The sequence below is a fragment of the Myotis lucifugus genome, unplaced genomic scaffold (assembly GCF_000147115.1).
Source record: "Myotis lucifugus unplaced genomic scaffold, Myoluc2.0 scaffold_7, whole genome shotgun sequence".
Classification (NCBI taxonomy): Eukaryota; Metazoa; Chordata; class Mammalia; order Chiroptera; family Vespertilionidae; genus Myotis; species Myotis lucifugus.
This window is the reverse complement of record NW_005871055.1, coordinates 4,836,973-4,853,198: the sequence shown is the minus strand read 5'-3', so window position 1 is coordinate 4,853,198 and position 16,226 is coordinate 4,836,973. Positions and strand designations below refer to the sequence as shown.

Below are 16,226 nucleotides of genomic sequence, written 5' to 3'. Positions count from 1 at the left end.
TGTTGCATTTGAGATGGCTAGTGGCCACTGGATGTAGGACTCAACAGCCACTTAAGTTCTGTGAATTATCAGCATAGACATAGTCAACATATAAGTATGGATAAGATTACCCAAGGAATTATTATAGAATGAAAGGAGAAAATTCTGATGATGGCACCCTAAGAAAGACCTGCTTTATAGAAGGAACCATTGTGACTGAGAAGGAATGCTTAGCAGTATCTGGGAGAACCAGAGAAGAGTGGTGATGTGAAAACAGGAAACACTCATAGATGCAGAGAACCAACTGGTAGTTGCCAAAGGGGAGAGGCGTTGGGGGACTGGGTGGAAAAGGTGAAGGGAATGAGAAGTACAGATTGGTAGTTATAAATAGTCACGGGATGTAAAGTACAGCATAGGGAATATAGCCAATAATATTGTTAGAATTGCCAAATGCCAAGAGAGGTAAAGTAGACATCTTTATACTCATTTTACAAATGAGTAGGTTTGGATAGGTTAATTAAGTTTGCCACGTATGATCATACCAATTAGTAAATAACAGTAAGGGAACTAGAACCTAGGCCTTTTGATTTTTTTTTAACCCAAGGTGTTATCATTTTTATCATGTTGTCTTTCTTTAGTGCAGTGGTTCTCAACCTTCTGGCCCTTTAAATACAGTTCTTCATGTTGTGACCCAATCATAAAATTATTTTCGTTGCTACTTCATAACTGTAATGTTGCTACTGTTATGAATCATAATGTAAATATCTGATATGCAGGATGATCTTAGGCGACCCCTGTGAAAGGGTCGTTCGACCGCCAAAGGGGTCGCGACCCACAGGTTGAGAACTGCTGCTTTAGTGTGTACTTCTGATGTAAATATATTATTAAAGTGTTTGTAAAATATCGTTTACATATAAAATGTTAAGACAAGTGATAAAATTTTAACATTTAGAATTATATGAATATTAAAAATAGATATATAATTGGGCTTCCACTGAGGTTATAATTTTGTTATGTTATTGAATGTTTCCTTCCATTATACATCAATTTTTCTATATCTGATAAATGTGTTTATGTTTTGATTTCCTACATGCACTATGGATAGAAAAATGACTTTCCTCTCATGTTGAGTATAATGAATTAATAATAATAATGTTGAAATATTTTACAGAATGAACTTCATGAGCTAGAAAAACAAATAGCAACTGTTTCTGCAGAAACTAAAGAAACAGAAAAGCTAATTTATCAGCAAGATGTTGCCATAGAGAATAGCAAACTTCAGTGTGAAAACCTGGAAACACAAATCAAATCCTTACATACAGAAAATGTAAAGCTTAAATTTGATATAGAAGCAGCCCAAGAAGATTTCAAGGAACACGTGATAAAATATAATGAATACTATGCAAAAATTAAAGTGCATAAAGATAGCTCGGGGGAGGAAGAAAGCAAATGGCCATTTATGATTGAACTACGTGAAAAACAAGATCTTGTTAAAAAACTGAAGATAATGAAAGAGGAACTTAGGCAAGATCTCCAGAATCCGATGAAACAAGTACAGGTTTGAAATATCACTTATTAAAACTTTTTCTATTCTTTTTTTCTTCTTTTTTAAATCCTCACCTGATCCTCACCTGAGGACATGCTCAGGGAGTGGGGGGAGAGAGAGAGAGAGAGAGAGAGAGAGAGCGAGCAATTGCCTTCCTGCCTTCCTACATGCCCCAACCAGAAATTGAACCTGCAACCGAGATATGTGCCCTGAGTGGGATTTGAACCGGCAACTTTTCTCTGCACAGGATGATGTTCAACCAACTGAACCACTCAGGCTGAGCTATTCTCTTTTTTCATGTACACTTATTAAGTGATAAATTTATCATTAACTTAATCAAGTACCCATGGCTGCCCTAATGAAATTCAGAAACTATTTTCACAACTTTAAAAAACTTGGATAAGCACATGAGTTATGTAACAATGATGCCACATGTGCAAATGCATAAAGCAAACATCCCCAAATTCCATGTGGACTAATACAAATGCATGGTAAAACAAAATCACAGTGAACAATTAATACATTTGTTGCAGAAAGTGTAACTCACAAAAATGTTGAAGCCCTAGCTTCTAAGCTAATGGATCCAGACCAATCCAAGACAATTTAGTATGCTTAATGCTGTTTTGCAAATAATATGAATTAATAATTGCAGCTTACACATTTTTCTATTTCTTTTACTATTCTTTGAAGACAGTGGGAGAGACAAACTTAAAATATCTATTATGTCTTGCTAGAGACTTACAAGTATCCTTTACACCGTTGCCGGACAATTGCCACTATAATTACCACTATCCTTTACATGTTATTCCATTTGGATTTTCTAAATGCTCAAACATAATTTTTGTTTATTTGTTTGTATTGTAGTTTTGTTTTTATTATTTGTTCCTATAGAAGGTAATATTCTAATTCTATTTATCAAGAAGAATTATTATGGCTAGTTTTATTAAATTATAGAAACACTGAAAATCTTGGCTTTATATTGATCATTCACGGTTTGACTTGTATATATTAAATTTTATAAACATACAGGAAGACATTACAAAGCTAAAGGATAAAATCACAACTACAAAAGAATCTATCATTGAAAAAACTTGTTTTCTTGAGGAAGAAAATAAGACACATGAAAAATTAAGAAAAGAAATAGAGGTAAGTCTTGATCACCTGGATTTCAATGTTTTATGGAATCTTTTCTTAAACTTACATTATTTTCATACTTTCCACATTTTATTCTCAATCCCCAAATAGCTAAAGAACAATAAAGAACTACATAAAGCGTTAGAAAAGTCCAACACATCTACACTAATAAAAGAGAAACATGGTAATTAGCGTACGACCGCTACCCTTTTATTGGCTAATCAGTGAGGTTATGCAAATTAACTGTCAGCCAAGATGGCGGCCGGCAGCCAGGCAGCTGGAAGCGAACATGAGGCTTGCTTGCTGCAGTGAAGGAGGACTCCAACGTTCCCCGCCTGCACTGCCAGCCTCTGAGCTGGCAGTTTGAAACTTTGTAACAAAACCCCAGGATCTCAGAGCTGGAGTTATACATTGTTTCGATTATAGAACACAAACAAACCAGCGGAAGCCTCAAAGCTAGAGCCAGAGCTAAAGCTGGCCCAGAATAAAATTAAAAAAAGAGAAAAAAAAGGAGGGGTTGGGAGCTTCAGTCAACAATCGCCAGCCTGAAAGCAGCCCTCAGCCCCTCACCAGACTGGCCAGGCACCCCAGTGGGGACCCCCACCCTGAAGGGTGTGTGACCAGCTGCAAACAGCCATCATCCCCTCATCCAGGCTGGCCAGGCACCCCAGTGGGGACCCCCACCCTGATCCAGGACACCCTTCAGGGCAAACCAGCTGGCCCCCAGGCCTCTATCCTATATAGTAAAAGGGTAATATGCCTCCCAGCACCGGGATCAGCGGAGCCTCAAGGCACCGGATCAGCGTGACAGGGGGCCGCGCCCAAACCCCCTGATCGCCCTGCGACTCTGTGTGTGACAGGGTGCGGCGTCCCAACCCCCTGATCGGCCCTGCTCTATGTGTGACAGGGTGCGGCGCCCCAACCCCCCCCCCCCCCACAGGCCCTGCTCTGTGTGTGACAAGGTAGATCCATAACCTCCCCATCAGCCCTGCCCTGAGTGTGACAGTGGCAGTGCCCCAACCCCTTGATCGGCCCTGCTCTGTGGGTGATAGAGGGCGGCGCCCCAACCGCCCCCCCCACGGGCCCTGCTCTGTGTGTGATGGGGTAGAGCCATAACCTCCCCATTGGCCCTGCCCTGAGTGTGACAGTGGTGGCGCCCCAACCCCCTGATTGCCCTGCTCTGTGTGTGACAGGGGGCGGTGCCCTATATTGCCCCTATTGGCCCTGCTCTGTGCATGACAGGGGGGGAGCTCCCCAACCCCCTGATGGGCCCTGCTCTGTGCGAGGACAGGGGGCAGCCCCAAACCCCCTGATTGGCCCTGCTCTGTGCGTGACAGGGTACGGAGCCCCAACTCCCCTGATGGGCCCCGCTCTGTGCGTGACTGAGGGTGGCATCGCAGCCTCCCGATCCACCCTGCTCTGTGCATGACAGGGGGCAGCGCCCCAACTCCCCAATCGGCCCTGCTCTGAGCCCGACCAGGGGCTGCACCTAGGGATTGGGCCTGCCCTCTGCCACCCGGGAGCAGGCCTAAGCCAGCAAGTCATTATCTCCTGAGGGGTCCCAGACTGCGAGAGGGTACAGGCCGGGCTGAGGGACCCCCCCCTTCCCCCCGAGTGCACAAATTTTTGTGCACCGGGCCTCTAGTCCTATATAATAAAAGCCTAATATGCTAAGTGTTCGGTCATCCGGTCGTCCATTCAACCAATCAAAGCATAATATGCCAATGATATGCTAAGGCCGCTCAACCACTCGCTATGATGTGCACTGACCACCAGGGGGCAGATGCTCAAAGCAGGAGCTGTCCCCCGCCTGCAGGCCTCAATCACCCGATTGGGACCTGCTGGCCAACCTCCTGGTCCTTCTCCCTGGCCAGCAGGCTCCGATCACCCAATGGAGAATGGGGAGCCAGGGGTGGGTGGCAGCAGACATGGGCGGCACCAGGCCAAGGCAGGTGTGAGCAAGCAGGGCCCTGATTGCCCAACCAGTCGCCCTACATGCAGAGGGCAACCAGTGTCAGTGGTGGGGGGCAGGGCCGGCTGCCGGAAATTGGGGAAGATTGGCCCTGATTGCAGGCCAGGCCTAGGGACCCTACCCATGCACGATTTTCGTGCACCGGGCCCCTAGTTAATAGATAATTAGAGATAACTCCCTCATTCAAAGGTATTGAAATATGAATCTATTTAGACAAAGCAAGCACTCACTCCTATTTCAATCTGTCCTAAAATTATTCCAAATCTAATTCCATCAACAACCTGGCACCCAATTAATGGCTAGAAAACAGGCTATTGAGTCAGAAAAGATGACCTTTCCTAGATATACATCAGTGACTCCTCAAAATAGAGGAAAAAACAATGGAAGTCAGTACTACAAACCCCTCTGACTTCATATTTGCAATTATTGAGTCTAATTTAAAAAACTGATATACAAAATTAAAAGTGAGACCAAGTTTGGGATACCACTGGTAGACTTCTGTAGTCACTATTGTTTAGATGAATGAAAATTAAAATGGAGAAGAATATGTTGTTAAGCTCAAATAAATAATTTTCACTTTTAAGGTATTAATTTGTAAAATAAAAAGATACATATCTTTAACTTGTTTGTGACTAATTTGATACAATTAATAAGCATCTGAGTTACCATGGCCTGGTGGCTCAGTTGGTTAGAGCATCATCCCAAAATGTTGCAGGTTTGATTCCCGGTAAGGCACATACCTTGGTTGTGGATTCAATCCCCAGCTTGGGAGCCTTCAGAGGCAATGGATCAATGTTTCTCTCTCACATCATTGTTTCTCTCTCCCCTTTCCTCTCTCTACAAAAACATATTCTTGGATGAGGATAAAAAAAGTCTGTATATTTATACTATAATAAAAAATATTTAATCATACTCTTTAAATAGTGGAAGCAAATAGAAGTTGTGTCACATACAGATGACAGCAAGTGAGCACCAAGTCTTTTAGTGTAGTATATTCTCCATGTTAAAACAATGACATTGTGTGTTTGTTACATATATGGAGAAATTGTGAACAATACAGAATTTAGCAATATATTTCACACAATGTTCTTCTCAAAATAGGATAGCACTTTGATTTACAAAACTGTCTCATTTTATTTATGTATTCACTCATCAATTCATTCAACATATTTATTGAGTTCATACTATGTGCCAATTACTCTTTTAAGTGCTTACAATAGAGCAGGGGTCCTCAAACTACGGCCCGCGGACCACATGCAAATACAAATATTGTATTTGTTCCCGTTTTGTTTTTTTACTTCAAAATACGATATGTGCAGTGTGCATAGGAATTTGTTCATAGTTTTTTTTTAAACTATAGTCCGGCCCTCCAACGGTCTGAGGGACAGTGAACTGGCCCCCTGTTTAAAAAGTTTGAGGACCCCTGCAATAGAGTATCGAACAAAATAAATTGATAAAAATCCCTGTTCTCAGAGAACTTGTGTTTTAGTTGGAGAGACAGACATAAAAAAGATATGTAAATAAGATATGTAGCATTCACTGTGGCTGGTGCTCTAGAGTCACACTAAGGGAATTTGCACATCTCTATTATGATCTGTTGTGTATTCATTTTGTACCTTAACCATTGAAGAATTTCAGAAGAGGCTCATATGCAACCAAACACACTTATTGATTAACCAAAAATTTTTCCAATTATATATATCTATATATACATACATATCAATGGATATATATCCTCTTGAATATATTCAGTGTATAAAAACATTTCAAATATAGCTTCATTATTTAATATAGTATTTCAGTTTATTCCATATTTATTTCTAATCCTTTTAAAGTCATTTTCTATTTGCCAACATACCCCCAGACCTAATTCACCAATTTGAGTAAATTATCTGAATTTGAAAAATTACCAAAAATTGAAAACTTAAAAGTTGCATTAAGTTTATAGCAATTTATGTGAAGTGTTAGTTACAAGTTTTCACTTTGCTTTTATAACAATATTTTGGAACGCTTTGAGTGTCTCTGTCCCAGTTCCCCTGCTTGCTGCAGAACCGTGCCTCAATACAATTGCTTTCCTTTGTAATCCTGTATGTTTTGTTTTATGCATTTAAAAGCATTATTCTGAGGAGTCTGTAGTCTTCACCATACTGTAAAAATGATCCATGGCAAAATAAATGTAAAAAAAAAAAAATCCCTGCACTAGGGAGGAGCTGGGAAAGAAAGAGGGGAAGTTTGCCTGGGGAAGAAATTGATAAGATTCAGCATGTAGTACAATCTGGGCCCCAATAACAGCTGAGAGAGAGAAAAGGGAGTCAGGTCAGGGACAGAAATTCAGAGTCTTGTCTCCCAGGCTATAAATTTACTTTTGACAGGTTATTTTGATTAATGTGGTGAATTGGTGTTTTGACAAATTGACCTCTATTTAAGTTGACTTAGAACCACCCACCAGACTTCTAGAGCATTCTCTAATAGATGTAAGAATGAAGAGAAAAGTTCTCAGCACCATTATTCTATCAACTGGTTTGAACATATATGCATATATGCATAACCCATGGACACAGACAATAGTGTAGTGAAGGCCTGGGTGGTGGGGCAGGAGAAGGGTAGAGGAGTTTAATGAAGGAAAGGGGGGTATCTGTAATACTTTAGACAATAAAGACAAATTTAAAAAAATAATAAAAGTGGGTGTTTTACTACAATGAAATACCACTTCACACCCACTAAATGGCTATGATAAAAAAGACAGATAAGTATTTTCAAGGATGTGAAGAAATTCAAACCTTCACATATTGATCATGGGAATGTAAAAATGGAAAACAGTCTGTCAGTTCCTCAAATGGTTAAATATAGAGTTACCATATGACCCAGTAATTTCACTCCTAGGTATAAACCCCAGAGAAATGAAAACATGACCACACAAAAACTTGTACATGAATGTTCATAGCAGCATTATTCATAATAAACAAAAAGTGGCCACAAGTGAAATACTCATTAACTGATAAAATGGGTAAGTAAGAGGTAGTATATTATGCAATATTATTTGGCAATAAAAGGGAATGGAGTACTGATGTACGCTAAAACATGGATGGCCCTAAAAACATTATGCTAAGTGAGAGAAGCCAGTCACAAAAGACCACATATTATATGATTCCACTTTATAAAATGTCCAGAATAGGCAAATCTATATAAAGAGAAAGTAGATTAGTAGTTGCCTAGTGCTAAGGGTGGGATGGGGAAATGGGGAGTCACTATTAATGGGTACCAGATTTCATTTTGGGCTAATGAAAATGTTCTAAAATTGATTGTGGTGATAGCTGCACAACCCTGTGAATATACTAAAATCCATTAAATGGTACAGTTTAAAGGGTGGATTGTATGGTATGTCAACAAAACTGTTTAAAAAAAGTTATTTGTAGAGCCAACACTAATCTCAGGAATTATGATGACGTTTTTGCTTTCTTGTGCCTGGGCACCAAAACCCTTATACTTTCACCATGCTTCATTGCCTTCCAGTGTCGCATTGTCTGGCTCAACATACACAATGATCTACTTACTGACAAGGAATTGGACATTATATAGAACTTTTAGATCAATTAATCTGTTTCAGTGAACAACTAGATACAGAAAAAAATTTACTCTTAACTGGTAACTGCTTAATAAGTAGAAAGCACTTCATCACAGATGTTTTACTTGGATTCAAATCTCAAACATCATCACTTGCTTATTCTGAAACATTGGTCAAATCACTTAATCTCTTTATCTTTTGTTTCCTTTTACAAAAATGGGTATCATAATATGCACATCATAAGGTGTAATGAGAATTTAATTATTTGTAAAAGGCTCTCAGCACACTATCTAACATATAATAAGTGTCAAGTAAAGCCCTGTTGATGTGTTTTCTTCTTTTCATAGGTACAAAATAAGAGATATGGTGCAATTCTTAAGCGTTTGCATTGTCAGCTGAACAAGCTTCAGTCAAATAGAAAGCAATGGCAGTGGAACATTCAACAACTAGAAAAAACTGCAGCTGAACTAAGAAAATGCATTGCAATGAAAGATTAACATGGCCTTAGGACAATGTAGAGCACAGAGTATTGCCACAAAAATTACAGGCAAGAATGTTGAGAAATCATTCAAATTCTTGTTTCTAATTAATTAATTTTTATTGAAGTATAGTTGACATACAATATATTTGTTTCAGGTGTGCAACACAGTGATTCTATATTTATATATAGCTTCCACTGTCAGAGGTCTGTCCTAATGGCAGATATATTTATCTTTTTTTAATTAGTCCTTCCACCCCTACAATTGATAGCAGTAGAAAGACAATAGGAATGCTTACAGAAGAATAGTAGATGACTCCATGAACATTTTTCATGTATAAGATGTATTGTACTCATGAATGCCTGTTTATAAATTGTTGCCTTCACTATTATTTGAAGTAAAAATTTAGAAGAAAAGAAACTCTTGAATTTACAATGATTTAAATTGTTAAGATATTTAAACAGTTGTCTGTTTCAAACTTTATTAAAACTTGTTTTTTTACTACTGCCTTTACAGCAGTCCATAAATATTAACATTTACAATAATATTATATGTTCAGTGCCTCAGGTATGTTTCTTAGTTTTTCTTCTTCATTCAGAACCTGGCAATCATTTTTCTTTGTTATCAAATAATGTATTTTTAGAGTGTTGCAAAGCATAATTTTTTTTGTTCATGCTTCTGTCTATAAATTATTTATTACTATTCTATGACTAAAATAACATTGTGTAAAGTAAACTTATAAGCTCTTTAAAAATGTTAACCATTATAGACAAATGTTTTTATTTTTTATTTTTATTGAAATGCAAATACTATGTTCATGGCAAAAATCAAAATTTAATTTGTCCCTTGTAAGATAAAAGTGCTCCTTCTCATGGTCCTATTGAGTAAAATTTTTAGGAACAAAAATAAAATATTAATTATTAAGTACATGGTTTTTATTGTTTTAAGAAATTTTATTTTTCAATTAGAGTTTACAGTCTGTGTTATTTTATAATAGTTTCAGGTGTATAGCATAGTGATTAAATAATCATATACTTTACAAAGTGTTCCCCTCTCTATATTTTCAGTATCCTGGAACCATACATAGTTATCTCAAGATTATTGACTACTAGAGGCCTGGTGGTTGAAATTCATGCACGGGTAGGGTCCCTACATCTGGCCAGCGATGAGGGCTGATCTGTGGGCAACCGGCGGGGCGATCAGGAGACCCCTGCTGGCACCTGCCTTGGTGGGCCTGGCGCTGCCTGTTTGCCAGCCTCACCCCCCCAACCACCCCTCTGCCGCTGCTGGTTGCCTCCCTCTGCAGAAGGCAACCAGCAAGGCAATTGGGGGGGTGATGCCAGCCCACTTGCCAGCTGGCCCCGCCCCCTGCTGCTGCCTGCTCGTCAGCTGGCCCCACCCCCCCACCACCACCGCTAGTCATCTCCCTCTGCGGGGCCACCAGCAGGGTGATCCAGGGGGCCCCGCTGGTACCTGCCTTGGCTGGCCTGGGGCCTGCAGGCTGGGGGCAACTCCTGTGTTGAGTGTCTCCCCTCCTGGTGGTCAGTGTGTATCATAGTGGCCAGTTGTTCCACCCCTCGTTCTGCCATTCGGTCGATTTGCATATTAGGCTTTTATTATATAGGATACTCCCTATACTGTACTTTACTGAATATATGATTTTCATATATTTGCTTTAGGATTTAATTATTTCAAGGCAACATCATTAAAATGATACCAAGGATATATAGAAGCCACATTGAGACTGGTAGGAAGGGCAGAAACATGAAAAGGGCTCACTCTGCTTCCACGGGTGGTGACAGATTTTGAAGGGATAGCTCAGTGGCAAAGGTTCCCCATGAAGAGTGTAGGCAGTGATGGCGAACCTTTTGAGCTCGGCGTGTCAGCATTTTGAAAAACCCTAACTTAACTCTGGTGCCGTGTCACATATAGAAATTTTTTGATATTTGCAACCATAGTAAAACAAAGACTTATATTTTTGATATTTATTTTATATATTTAAATACCATTTAACAAAGAAAAATCAACCAAAAAAATGAGTTCGCGTGTCACCTCTGACACGCGTGTCATAGGTTCGCCATCACTGGTGTAGGGTCTCAACCCCATGCCAGCCACTCTAGCTCAGAGCACCAGAGCTGGGAAGAAACACCCAGATATATCTGGCTGTGAAAACAGTGGGGATTCTGTCCACCAGGGACAGCTGAGAGCCTACTAGAGGTCAGGCACTTTCTTAAAGGGACAGCACACAAAATCTCTTTTGTAGTCACTCACCCTGGGCTCCAGAAGAGAGAGGGCAGAGAGGCCTAGAGTTTTGTGAGGAGAGACTGGGGTTTGTGTCTCCAGGGAGAGTGTGGAAGGGACCATGACTAGCGTCCTTATTCTGAGTCCCTCTCCCACACCACAGATGCCATCTTTCTTGGGTGAAAGACTCCTCTCCACACAGCATCAGCATGAGGGGTTGCAACAGCCCCACCCTCCAAACTCCCTGTGGCCCCACCCTGTGAAGCTTCCCTATGAAGACTGGAAGTAATAGCAGATCTATCTAACACATAGAAACAAACATGAAGAGGCAGCCAAAGTGGGGAGACAAAGAAACATGCCCCAAACAGAAGAATAGAAGAAATCTCAAGGAAAATAGCTAAATAAATGGAGGCAAGCAATTTACCAGATATAGAGTTTAAAGGTTATAAGAATGTGCAAAGAACTTAGGAGAAGAATGGATGAAATCAATGAGAACTTAAAGAGATAGTAAACATAAGAAGGACATAGAAACCATGAAACAGAACCAATCAGAAATGAAGAATACAATATCTGAAATGAAAAATACACTAGAAGGAATAACAGTAGGTTGGGTGAGCAGAAGATTGAGTCAGTAATTTGGAAGATAAGGTAGAAGGAAACACCCAATCAGAGCAACAACAACAAAACAAATTTTAAAAAGTGAAGGTAGGTTAAGTGTCCTTTGGGACAACATGAAACATAACAACATCCACATCATAGGAATACCAGGAGAAAAGAGAGAACAAAGGATCGAGAACCTATTTGAAGAAATAGTAACTGAAAATTTCCCTAACCTGGTTAAAAGACACACAAGCTTAGAAAGCACAGAGAGCCTTAAAAAAGATGAACACAAAGAGGCCCACACCAAGACATATCATAAATAAAAATGCAAAAGTAAAAGACAAAGAGAGAATCTTAAAAGCAGCAAGAGAAAGACAGTTAACTACAAGGGAGCTCCCATTAGACTGTCAGTTGATTTCTCAACAGAAATATTTCAGGTCAGAAGGGATTGGCACAATATATTCAAAGTGATGAAAAGGAAGGAGCTACTGCTAAAACTACTCTACCTAGCAATGCTATCATTTAGAACCAAAAACATTAAAAGAGCTTCCCAGACAAGAAAAAGCTAAAGAAGCTCATTGCCACCAAACCAGTATTACAATAAATGTTAAAGGGTCTTCTTTAAGAAGTAAAAATTTAAAAAAAATAGGATCATAGTTATAGAGAATAAAGTGGAATAAATATGTATGTATCAATAATCACTTTAAACATAAATAGCTTAAATGCTTCAATAAAAAGACATAGAAGAGGTGAATGGATATGAAAACGACTCTATATATGCTGTCTACAAGAGACTCACCTCAGAAAGACACATGCAGAGTAAAAGAGAGGAATGGAAAAAAAATTATTTCATTCACATGGAAAGGAAGAAAAAAGCTGGGTTGGCAATATTTATATCTGACAAAATAATCTTTAAAACACAGGCTATAGTAAGATACAAAAAAAAAAAAAGACACTGCATAATGATAAAGGGAGTAACCCAGCAAGAGGATATAACCCTTGTAAACATTTATGCCTCCAACATAGGAGCACCTAAATATATAAAGCAATTCTTGATAGACATAAAAAGAGAGAATGACTGTAATACAATCGTAGTAGGGGATTTTAACACCCCATTGACATCAATGGATAGATCTTCCAGACAGAAAATCAACAAGGAAAGGGTGGCCTTAAATGACACATTAGATTAGATGGATTTTTTAAAATATATTTTTATTGATTTTTTTTTAGAGAGAGAGAAAGGGATAGGGAAAGAGAGATAGAAACATTAATGAGAGTGAAACATCAATCTGTTAACTCCTGCATGCCCTCTACTTGGGATCAAGCCTGCACCCTCCGCATGTGCCCTGACTGGGAATCAAACCAGTTTTTGGGAGATTAGGAAGTCATGCACTGAGAACCCAAAGTGACATCCTTGAATGTTTTAGTAGCAAGCAGTACACTCATAAGACCATGGAGATATTCTGACACTCTGAGAGATACAATGAATTTGTTGGACAGAAGATCTCAGCAGAAGAGTGTGCAAGTAGAAGATCTCTTCAGCACAGCAGTGGTTGGGTCCATGCCGTCTGCTACTTTCCAAGCATTGAGTCTCGTTTTCCCAGGATAATGTGAGCCAAGTCCTTGATATCCTCAAAAGGACATCAAGGTCAGAATAGTGAAAATGCTTATATTTGTTTTAGAAGATTCTTCTGAGCACAGCGAGGCTTGGTACCTTGGGATCGAAGCCTGTGTGTATAGCAGCAAGTAACTGAGCAGCAGTTGGACTACTCATTCTTGATTCAGGGCCAAGGCAATCTGGCTTAGTCTCTGTACTTCCTTTGGAAAAAGGCCACGAATCACCACCTTGGTACTGATGAGAAGGCTTTGTGAGTAAACTAGACATCCCAGAGAAAAGCAGACATGAAAAACAAAGGGGAAGGTTCTGAGATACTTCTTAAAAGCCCCTGGATTCTGCAGGTCCTGCTCTTTTGTCCCTCTAGGCCCAGGAGAGCCCATGCCTTGGAGACTCTCAAAGAGAGGTATGTTGAGCATTGTTTTCTCTGCTCAAGAGGCAGTTATAGTGCTGACCACCAGGCTTCCTGAGTCACGTGGGTTCAGCTGGAACAACTTGCCTCTTGTTGCCTTTTTCCAGTTCCAGCAAGATGTGTGCCACTTATTATTAGAATCCCTCCCTAATATCTAATCTGGTCAGTGGTGGGATGTTTCATCATAGCTCTTGCTTCAGTAAATGTGCCCTGAGAACGTGAAATGTGCCAGTACTATAATGTCCTTGCCCTGTAAGCACTCAGAAAAACAAAATGGACAAGTCCACTTAATAAAAGCAAATAAAACAACCTAACTTTACACTTAAAGGGACTAGAAAAAGAACAAGCAAAGCCCAAAGTGAGAAGAAGAGAAGAAATAATAAAGATCAGAGTGGAAATAAATGAAATAGAATCTAACAAACAATACAAAAGTCAATGAAACCAAGAACCAGAGCTAGTTCTTTGAAAATATAAATAAGATTTATAAACCTTTAACCAGACTCATCACGAAAAAGAGAGAGAAGACCCAAATAAATAAAATAAGAAATGAGAGAGAAGTAACAACTGACACCACAGAAATACAAAGAATTATAAGAAAATATGCCAACAAATTGGACAATCTGGAAAAAAAAGTAGATAAATACCAAGCACCTTAACATTGAATGTAAACTGTAATTGGAAAAAATGTTTTTAATTAAAGTAAGATATAAAGAAAATAGGTATAATCTGCTTAAGATAATGTTCCCTATTTGAGAAAGTAATTTTTAGCCTACTTTTCTAAAATATCCATGTTAATAGATGTACCTATTTTAAATTTTGTGACATTTGAAAGAATTATCTGAAAGAGAAAACTTTTTTTCTGAACTTGCTCTTGAAAACCAATTCAGGTGATGGAGGTTTTCACCTTAACCAAGAAGAACTAACACTTAATATATACTCAAGTCTGATCATGTATTTAGTGGATCTGATATTTCAACATGGTCACAAATCTGATAGAAAATCAAAGTACTTTTAAAATTTCTCTGTAACTGAACCTAGCTTAGAATATGAACTCTTCTGCTTAATGGCCTTTCTCAATATGCTTTTGGTTTAAAAAATCATCTCTTTTTGGAAACTACTCATTTCAAAATTACCCTTATTTTCCTCATTTTCTTCTTGAAAGAAGTCTAAGTTCCTAGGGGATTTATATTGCTTTGTCATCAGTAGAAGTGTCCTGGTCCAAGTGCTATTTTCCAACCTTACTGGCCTCTGCATAGGTGTAATCCATTCTTCTTCATCTTAACTATCAAATTTTGTCCATACTATAGGGGCTGTGGTTTTCTCCAGCCAATGTGGTCAACTTCCTGATCCAATCATAAGGCCTCTTATGGTCCTATTTAATTCTCTCTTTCTGTATGTTAGCTAACTTTTCCCTCTTGAGGGCCTGTTATTTTACTCATGCCTTCTTCCTCTCTCTTCAATTTCTGGTTTAAATGAGTCTTTAAAGGCTCCTAGTGCATTGGGACTCAAATTTTTTCCTCTCTCAAAATACCCAGCCTTCTGCAAAGGAAAGCTATTATTTCAAGAATATTGCTTTTACTGTAGAGTTTTTAAAAAGCCCAATATGACACTCCAAAATAATGATGACTTCTTACATCTCAGCAGTATATGTCCTGATGCAAGCCTACTAGGTTCTATTACCCAAGTGATTAGGAAAATGTAACTAGTGCCAGGAAGCAGAGGGAGGAAAAATATCCCACAATTAATATAACAAAATATTACTTATAGGAAAAGTATAGCTTATCAATGTAAATAAATTGATATCTACTTTTAAGCTGTATCTTAACCATGGAAAACACAAGATAGTACACATTAAAGCCAGTCAAATCAGCCATCATGGAATGGTCATGGTCAATATAAATGATCTATATGTTATCTGGTAGGCCATGGTTTCCCAATTGATTAATCATGTCATTTTTCAAAATGCTACAGATATGAAATAACCCTAATAATAGTAATATACTGAGCAATGATCCTCTGAAATTGTATGTATTGAATTATTTAATTGCCAGAATAATGGTGTAAGGCATGTATTATTATCCCTAATTTACAGATGGGAAAACTAAGGCTTGTACAGGTTAAGTAACTTTGTTGAGATTTTATCACAAGGCTCATCAGGGGCAGAATAGAAATCCAAAGTTCTATTTCTTTAATTACATGGTACTATAAGAAATGTGTCCAAGGGTAAGACTCAATTTACTATAAATAATAATTAATTTCTATATTCAATCAATTCTTTTAATAGAAATGCAGTGCATAACATGAATTTATTTAAAAAAAGATAAATTTTATGATTAAAAGAAACAAAAACAGGGGGTTCCTCATGAAAGGAGTTTGTTAAATACTGAACAGGCTAAAAATCAACAACTCTTCTTGGATCCCTAAGAGAGATGAGGACAGAGAGCAAACTGCTGCCCCCAAGATTGGAAAGACAGACAGGTGAATACAGGGAGTCACTGCTGAGATCAGAGCAGGGACTCACAGGTAGAAATCACCATGGGAACCAGTGGCAGGATAGGAAAACCTCAACTGTAATTGATGAATTTCTGAAGGTGCAGTGTGGACAACTCTGAGAGTTAAAACAATATTGAGCTTTACCGTCAAGTTATAATTATATAGAATTCTCCTCAGAAACCACGCAAGA

At 38.7% G+C, this 16,226-nt stretch overlaps 1 protein-coding gene across 5 annotated transcripts in view; it reads left to right on the top strand.

Moving 5' to 3' along the window:
• The window catches only part of CCDC122 (coiled-coil domain containing 122), a 39,127-nt gene extending 29,528 nt beyond the window's left edge, over nucleotides 1-9,599 (top strand). For all 5 annotated transcript variants that reach the window (XM_023748328.1, XM_006083514.3, XM_023748321.1 and 2 more), the window contains 3 exons: nucleotides 1,151-1,537; nucleotides 2,555-2,671; nucleotides 8,544-9,599. In XM_023748328.1, the coding sequence (XP_023604096.1) occupies nucleotides 1,151-1,537; nucleotides 2,555-2,671; nucleotides 8,544-8,693 (654 nt within the window). In that variant the 3' untranslated portion in view covers nucleotides 8,694-9,599. The remainder of the gene's footprint in view (nucleotides 1-1,150; nucleotides 1,538-2,554; nucleotides 2,672-8,543) is intronic.
• The last annotated feature ends 6,627 nt before the right edge of the window (nucleotides 9,600-16,226 follow it).